We start from the raw sequence: 8402 nt of genomic DNA on the forward strand, positions 1-8402 counted from the left end.
TGGCATATTTCAGAATTCCTGCAGAATTCCTGCAGAATATCCTAGGTGCCAGCACTTGAGGCTGGCCATTGTTTATGGTGAGCAAAAGACATCCAAGGGCCATTTCATACCAAAGAGGAAGCTAAAGAGGAACAGGTGGACAAGCACTCAAAAAGGCTTGTCTACTTTTTTAAGCTGCTTGCAAGGAACTTTACGATATCTGAGAACACAATGAGAATGTTGAGCACTCTCTTAACTGGTCAGACCCAAAGTCCTGCTGTCGTAGGATTGTTTTCAAGGAAAAACAGCTTGAACACAGCTAGCGTAAATGTGCGTTCTCTCACAACATGCATGGAGCTGCTAAGTTTGCAGTTTAGGTTTATTTCAGTACTAAGATCAGGCCTGTTGCAAGACAAGAAATACCTTATTACAGGAAAAGGACACCTTTCTTTCCTTCCCCTCCCAAAGACAAAACAACTTTGCCAAATGCGCAAGAATAAACCTGATGTCTCTTCCCTAAACTACAGGAGTCTTTGGTTGATTTTTTTCTTGTTTGCTTTTGCAGCAGAAATTTCCCTGTAAACCTACAGGAGTAGCTTATTTTTGATTTTGGCATCATGAAAGGCAGGTTTCCCAGGATGAGCCTCTACTCACTAGAGCAGTGTTTCTCAACCCGAGCAACTTTAAGACGGGTGGACTTAAACTCCCAGAATTCCTTTGCTGGCTGGGGAATTCTGGGAGTTGAAGTCCACCCATCTTAAAGTTGCTCGGGTTGAGAAACACTGCACTACAGACAGCAAAAGCCAGCAAATGTTGTCTTGTGCTAAGAACCCCTGCCTGATATTGAACCCAGGAGGAACAGAAACAGGGTTGAAGTAAGAACCACCCTTTCTATTTTGTTTAGCTGCCAAAGTGCTTTAGTTCACTCTGCCTGAGAAAGCAGGTCAACTGCTAGGGCAGAAGAATCTATGGTTTACAGCAAATGCCCTTTTTTTCAACGTGTTAATTTTCTGATCTCCTGAACGCCTCTTGCTAGCAGAAGGCTTGTATTTGGCTTCTGGGCAGATCCTCTGGAGATGGAGCCTGCTGCTCACATTTCCCCAGGCTGAAGATCTTTCATTCGGTGGCTTGACCACTTCCCTCTTCCCTCCCCAGCTGGCAGATACTGTTCATTCCAGATGTGCAGCCCCATATGCTCCACCAGTGTTGAGAGGCTGGGACCTGCTGTTCAACATCTAGACAAGCACAGATTCCCTATCCCTTGGCACTGACCTGTAGTTAAGTACAGAGAATAGAAGCAGGATTCCACTTTTCCAAGGGAAATGGTATCTCCTCAGTTTCCACATTCTCTCCAGTAAATGAAAGTGCCTATCTGTCTGGGATGCCTTGTGCAAACACATCTGTACGCATCTGGCTGTTCTCAGGAAAACCTACCAGCCACGCTGCTGCTTACAGGCTTACGGCCAGGCTAAAAATGGTTTCAGTTCCTATGCTAGAAATCAAGGCTACTGAGCATTCTCAAGAAAGATTAAAAACAGCAACCCTGCCCCTTCATCACATGCCCCTTCACTCTTAGGCCAAAAAAAAAAACTGCTCAAGAAATTTATGGAAGCGTTAAGTTTTTGCAGCCTACAGGCATTTTGCCCTCTTAGCTAGATAAGGGACCGCGGTATTGGTTGATTTGTGAGGGCGTATGGATTTGCCTTTTACCAGCACCAGACTCCCTACTTGGCTTTCATTTTATAGAGTAGCTCTATCTGCAAATATACACAATATACACTGAGGATAATGCTGTAGGAACCTCCTGAGACTGGCCCTGCTGTTGCAAGCAACCCATTCACCTTCAAGACGCTACAAGGCTGTTGCTTTTAATGCATAAGGAGAGCCAAGTGTAACCAAAAGGAGCACCCAATTATGTGTCTGCCTTATTTGCTTATAAAGTGCAAGAAGCTTTCCTTAAAAAGTCAAAAGGGGATTGGTAATAGAGTAAAATCCTTCCCTTCCTTTCCCCACCAGTTCCAGCCCTGTATTGGGGGCAAGAAACAGATGGTAAAAAGTGGAGGGAGGGAGGGAGGGAGGGTCTCTCCATGTTGCTTTTGGAGCACATTTAAGCAGACACACGTGCTTTTAAATAGGGATCAAGCAGATCGTGAACACTATCAGCAACAGCCTCATCGGTTCAAGTCAAAGCCCGTTCCTTTCTCTGGAATTTAATTCTTTTCATTTACGTCTTCACCTTTCAACCCCATGCTTGCTTCTCCGTCTGCCATCCCACCACCCAAATGCTTGAGAGAGCAGAAGGTGTCACTCTTTAAAGGCACATCCTGTTCTTGGAAAATGGTCCCACTCTTTCTTCATGTGAACTTAGTGGAGGTTTGGAGAGCCTCATGGAGATGCAACACTTGGAGATGCCTTCCCAAGTTGGCTTCTTCTGTGTTTGGGCCTCTGTTGACCCTCTAAAGCAATGCTTCTCAACCTTGGCAACTTTAAGATGTGTGGACTTCAACTCCCAGAATTCTCCCAGAATTCATGCTGGCTGGGGAATTCTGGGAGTTGAAGTCCACAAATCTTAAAGTAGCCAAGGTTGAGAAACACTGCTCAAAAGGCAGGAAGCAGGTGGCTGGCTGCTCACACAACAGTGTTACCCCTCTCTGTTATAAGGCACTTATGGTGATCAGGCCATTTTGTGTGGTCAGAAAGCTGGTGCCCATCTGAGCTTGACATATTTGGCCTTTTTTATGAGTTTGTTAAGTCAGCTGACATACAGATTGTTCTTCCCTGCACTCCTTCTGCAGGGCCTGAGGAATGCAAGACTCTCGGAATGGGCCTCTGCACCAAGGGTCCATTGCATCGATCTCCAGGCTCTTCCTGACCTTCTCCAGATGGTTGCCAGGTGGCTGCTGATAGCATAGGAGCCCGTCTGATAGATTCCCACAAATGCTTGCTTGGCATCTTCTCCTCAAGGCAATGGTTTCCAGAGAAATGGAGCTGGCATCTTAGGAGTCTCTCTCCTTCACACGTCACAGGTTGCTCACACCATAAGGGGTTTCCTTTGCACGTACCCATACTCACCACATCTGCTTCCTTTCCCTCGAAAGATTTACCCTGTGCAAATTTTCAGTAGTCCACTTATGTCCATCAGGGACATTATTTAAAAAATTCTTTTTGAAGTCGCTGATGGGACCCGTTTTTGGTGGAGAATCTTCTGACCTTATGAGCGGCAGGCAGCGCATCGGAAATCTGCCTCTTTCACCACACTGTAGCTGCAGCCCACACACACCACATGGAACCAGGCGTCACAGCCATCGCACTGGACCCACTCCACCATCTCGTCCTGGGGAAGGCGGCATCGGGGAGCTGCACATGGCTCTGAGGCAGACAGCGTCTGAGAGAAAACTTGGCTGGCACTTCCCAGAGGATTCTTCCGGGGCCGACCACGACGCTTCCTGAAAAAGAACCAAAATAGAACCGAAGTCCACACAACTTAAAGTTGTTGAGGTTGAGAAACACTGCTCTAGGATGACAGACAGCCTTCCTCTCATGTACCAGGTAACAGAAGCAGGAAAGGGCTATTCTATCGTTCTTATGGCCTTCCCACTGCTGAACACAGAATGCCAGACAAGCAAGGCTTCTCCTGGTCACATCTAGTCAAAACTAAGCAGAACATCAAAGCAAAGGGGAACAAAGAACTGAGTATAATTGGCACGTATAGCCATTTTCCTTCTAGTTTGGCCCCCTGCACCATCATTTATAGGCCAATTCAGCATCCATGAACATTTTGATATCTGGAGAACTGCTGAAGGCATCTACTTGGAAAGCATGCTAGCTCTGCTAAGTGAAAAAATGCCTAGGGCTGGCCTCTAGGACTCTCTGGATTTGAATCACTGAAACGGAACGACACCGAACGCTCCACAGCTCTTTGTTTCGGCATCACCTTTTCCAAGCAGGCTACTCAGACAAGCAGCCGTTCTACCAGGTTTCAGAGGCACAGATCTTTCCCAGCATTGCCGCTGGTCACCTTTCGAATTGGAGACCATCAGACATGGCTGGGTGCCAGCCATGTTGCATATAACGTGGACTTTAAAGGGACTCACCCACTCGGTGTGACGTGAAGCTTTGGCCCCACATCTTCCTGGGTGTTTCTGCTCCCTTCCAACCCTCTCTGCTGGAGCCGCAGATGGTTGCTCGGGCAACACCGGTAAGTGCCCAAGTGCTGCTCCTTGTCTGGGGCCGGCTGTTCCTCTTCGAGACGTGCAATTTCATCCTCAAGTTCAGGAAGCACCGTATGAACTGACTTGCGGCGATTGCGGGAACTTTTCGGCTGGGCGGGAGGATCCGTGCTCCGGCTGAGGGAGAAAGTGAACGGCTGGGGCTTCAGTTTGCTGAGGCTGCCGATGGAGCTCAGGATGAGGGTGGCTTTGGGGCGGCAAGAGAGGGAGGTGGGCGAATGGCAGGAGAGCGGGCGGATGCGATGGTTGCCGGAAGGCAACACTGGCCGGAAACCGGAGGAGGAAGCCCACGGGGCTTTGGGTTCTGTGATAGCTGCAAAGTCTTGTGGCCGAACATGGACTTTCTGGAAGAGGAAATAAAACTCAGAGTCGCCGTGAGGCAGTGGCAATGCACAGCCCTCAGGCACTGGGCTGGGGTGGCCGAAAGTCAAAAGATCTCCATCGTTCAGATCTACCCGCTGGCCGTGGGACATGCGGAGGGCATTGACGTATGTACCTGAAAGGATAATCGGACAGGAGGGAAAAGCGTTATTTAAATGTCAGCTAGCCAGATCAACGTCTTTTTCAAGCAGGCAGAAATGTGCATTAGAACTGCCCGTGCAAGAAGTCCAAGGCTCTTGGGGCAAGACATACAAAGGGAAATGGTTCTTTGCATGAGACACGTAACTGCTTCCTGACAGGGATGGGCAACCCACAGCTCACGGGCCACACGAGGCCCTCACAACTCCCTTGCAGCCTGCAGGCTCTCATTCACAATCATCCCATTTAGCAGAAACAGATAATGAGAAAGGAGGAGAAGATGGACATTTTGAAGAGTGCTTTGCTGCTCAGAAGTACTTGCTAGCCATTTAACACTCAACTTTACAACAAGGCATTATCTAAAAGAATTGCATGTCTGCAGGATCAGACAGGTTCACAGGCACAGCAATACACCGAGAGAGCAGCAGAGGAACCAGAAGAAGCAGCATGTTTTCTAAGTGCCAGCTGTTGCAATTTGTTTCAGATCAGGTCTTTTGGGATCTATGCTCCTCCTTCAGGAACTATCTTGAACTTCTGCAGACAAGAAGTTCTGCAAAAAGGTTGAAGCCCCTTATGTAAGTGTTAACTGTACTAGCATTAGCAATATTCAACGTCTGAGTTTGGGATTTTGTTTTGAAGCCCTCAGAAGCAATCCTCCTTAACTCTCAAAAGTCCAGCCCTGTGCACATTCATTTAGGAAGAAGCCTCTGAACGCTTTGACATCTCACAAAAATTAGGCCAGGATTTAGCAGCATAACTTTTACAAGAACTCACCGTAAGTGCTGCAGTCCACCAGGCCAACTCGCCATTCCCCAGCCGTGCTGTCAGCATCCCGTTCTGCGTGTATCTCGGCATGGACCCGGGAGATCAAGGCTGGGTTCTGTTCTGACACCAGAATGACATCACAAACCTCAGCTCGGCGACCCAGGCGATAAATGCAGCTGGGCTTGGCAGGTCGGAAGGTGTACAGATCCCGGTTTGGCAAATCCCCAGAAGAGGCTGGGCCCATCCGGAGTAACTGGAAGCAGGGCAGAGCTTCAGAAAGCATGGCTTGACTTCAAAGGCAGTGGTCAGGTGACAAGCAGATCTGCAGTGTCCGCTCACTCCCCTGCAAGCCACCAACTTGACTTTCAGCTGTGGGAGCAGCAGACCTTTTAATGGAAAGACAGCAGCACAGGATGCAAGAGGATATGGTCAACTGCCAACTGGGATTGCTACAAAAGCTGGCTAAGTGCCCGGGACCACAGGCTGTGCAACGGCAGGCTCATCTCTACCTGAAAGGGGGCAGCTGGGGGTACTTCCATCAATACAACTCACTCATATTAACCCTGATTGACTTAGCTACAAACAAGGCTTCCTCAGTCATGCAACCTGTTTCATCTCATCATGAGACTTCAGAAAGCCACTGGCTGACCCCCAGCTGGAAGACAACTTCAGTCTTTTCAGAACAATTTCCTCAAGAGCTCTTTGAGTCAAACTGACTCGTGACCCGCATTGTGGGTGCAAATACCCGTTTCTGCCAATTGCCTTTGGAAGCCTGCAGAAGTCTCTTCTCTGCCGCTAGCGCACGCTTGTTTCAGGCATCTGCTGCAAGACAATAAATAATCATCATGACCCTTAAAACAATCCGCAGCTGCCGAGTCCACGGAAATCAGCGACGCCGGGCCTTTCGAACGAGGATGCAGCTCTCGATGGACTGGCTGGAAATCGGCTCGACTTCTCAGAAGACGAGGATCCCCGAATGAATCCGGATTTCCATGCACGCCCAAGTAGCAGGTTCTTGTCAGTCTCTCCGGTTTCCCCGGCAACGAAGTCTATGATGACCGCCCTTCCTTGGAAGCATTCTGGAACACCCACGCACCACTCTACTAGGCAACGCGGTTCCAGAACCCGGGCATCACCGTAGCAACACGATCTTGGGGGAGGGCCCTTGAGCCACCGTCTCCTAGGCAACGCAAAGAGACGCCTCGAACTACTTAGGAACGCTCTTCTAGAATCCCGTCGCCTCGCTTTTTGCCGAGGTGGCGGCGATGGGCGAGGAGCGACGTCTGGCACTCCATTCGGGAGTTTCCCCGATCGCAGCTCTTGCAGGAGCTCCCTGGGCTCCGAGCGGCGCGCGCTGCCCCCCAATTGGCCCAGCTGCAGCAAGCGGAAGAAGGAAGGGCAAAGCCTCCGCTCCCTATTGGCCGCTTGAAGGAAAAGCCTGCCGTTCCATTGGCTGAAAGACCCGAGGGGCGGTCGGGGAGCATAAGCGCGCGAGGCCGACGCCGGGCTGGGGCGGAGGAAGGCCCTGATTGGTGGGCGCATCGGGGTGGGCTCCGGCGCCGAGGCGCGTTCGGCCGGCAGAAGGCGATTGGACGCGCCCTTGCGGGGCAGGAGGAGCAACGGCTGCTGGCGGGATGCGCCGCTCCGGCCGCGCCTTGCCAGCTTGGCTTGCCAGGTAGAAAGTTGCCAAGTAGGGCAGCCCGAGGATACCTCGAGGAGTGGGCAGAGGGAGGTGCCACGGGGCGGGGGTCCGCGGAAGCAAGCGTTTGTTTGAAGGCGCAGCTGAACGCGGCCGCCTTTAAGAGGCCGCCAGTCGACGGCCAGAAGAGCGGCCCTTGCCTGTTCTCCCACGCTCTCCGTTGGAAGAAGCAAGCGACAGGGAGGGGCCCCCGGGTGGGCAGCACTTTCTGAACGGCCTCACCCTGCCCTCTTCCTGGCAAACAGCGGAAGGCAGTTGCTCCTGCGTAAAAGCGGAGTACAAAAGGCGGAATAGAGCCGCCGGGCCGGGGGCTTTTAAAATAAAGCGGGTGTCATAAATGCTGGATGTTGAGATAAAACGAGAACGATCTGTGTTTGACAACTTTTGAGGCTTTGAATGTTACGTTTCACGCCTTAACACCCCAAATCATCCGAAGCAACACACATTTCCACCGTTCAGACCAGTTCATCAAGAGACGCTTTTCTAAAAAAGTTGAGGAAAGATTGGGAAACCCCCGTCCCTCTAGTAGGCAGAAGCAGGGTGGAATTCCCTATGCCCAGTGCTCTTGGCAGAAGTGGTAGGATGTGGTGCCTCCCTTCCCGTATTTCTATTAAATCCCTGCCCTGCCAATTCATTCTGCTCTTCTGCATGCCAGGGGGAAGAATTCCTCAAGAAACAAACTGAGGGAGGTGTGGAATAGGTCAGGGAGGGAAGGTTTTCCATTTGGAGCCTTTACGTGGAATAAATTTGCTCATATGGAAACACTGGGCAGTTTATCTTTTGGTATCCAATGGGTTTTTTTGGGTGGAGAAATGGTGAGCATGGGCATGTAAATGGGGGCATTCGGTCTTCAGGGAGAAGCAGATTCTAACTCTCCCACTGCACCACCTAGTAAAAGCATGGGAGTGGTTGCCTCTTCCTGTGGGTTCCTCCTCTTTGGATAATACAGTAGGGGAGAATAGAGCCCAATTTACTGAGTGACCCAGAGGAAGAATACAGGGGAATGACAGGAGATCAGCAAGAACGCAGCTACTACCTGCTCATCCTACAGAGCACAGCAGGCTCACAGTAGCCAAACCCTGCCCATGCACAAAGCACTACAGGAGTCATTTCTAGGATAAACACTTCAATGTGCTCAGTCCTGTACTTCTTTCAGCCACACATTAGCGGGACTCTGCCAGGTTCATTCAGGAGTACGAAGATTCCCTATA

General features: G+C 50.4%; 1 protein-coding gene across 1 annotated transcript; it reads right to left on the reverse strand.

Moving 5' to 3' along the window:
• Positions 1–3080: 3080 nt before the first annotated feature.
• TCF19 (transcription factor 19) lies at positions 3081–6927 on the reverse strand. The gene is made up of 3 exons (XM_063296384.1): positions 5502–6927; positions 4074–4704; positions 3081–3425 (listed from the first exon to the last, which is right to left on the reverse strand). Exons 1-3 carry the CDS (start codon positions 5773–5775, stop codon positions 3191–3193), a joined length of 1140 nt encoding a protein of 379 aa, XP_063152454.1. The 5' UTR covers positions 5776–6927; the 3' UTR covers positions 3081–3190.
• Between the last annotated feature and the right edge of the window lie 1475 nt (positions 6928–8402).

The sequence above is a fragment of the Candoia aspera genome, chromosome 2 (assembly GCF_035149785.1).
Source record: "Candoia aspera isolate rCanAsp1 chromosome 2, rCanAsp1.hap2, whole genome shotgun sequence".
Lineage (NCBI taxonomy): Eukaryota > Metazoa > Chordata > Lepidosauria > Squamata > Boidae > Candoia > Candoia aspera.

Coding starts and splice junctions, on each gene's coding strand:
- TCF19 (XM_063296384.1), bottom strand. CDS start 5,775: ATGCTTTCTGAAGCTCTGCCCTGCTTCCAGTTACTCCGGATGGGCCCA. Junction 4,705..5,501: donor GGTGGACTGCAGCACTTACG/GTGAGTTCTTGT, acceptor TTATCCTTTCAG/GTACATACGTCAATGCCCTC. Junction 3,426..4,073: donor CTTCACGTCACACCGAGTGG/GTGAGTCCCTTT, acceptor GTTCTTTTTCAG/GAAGCGTCGTGGTCGGCCCC.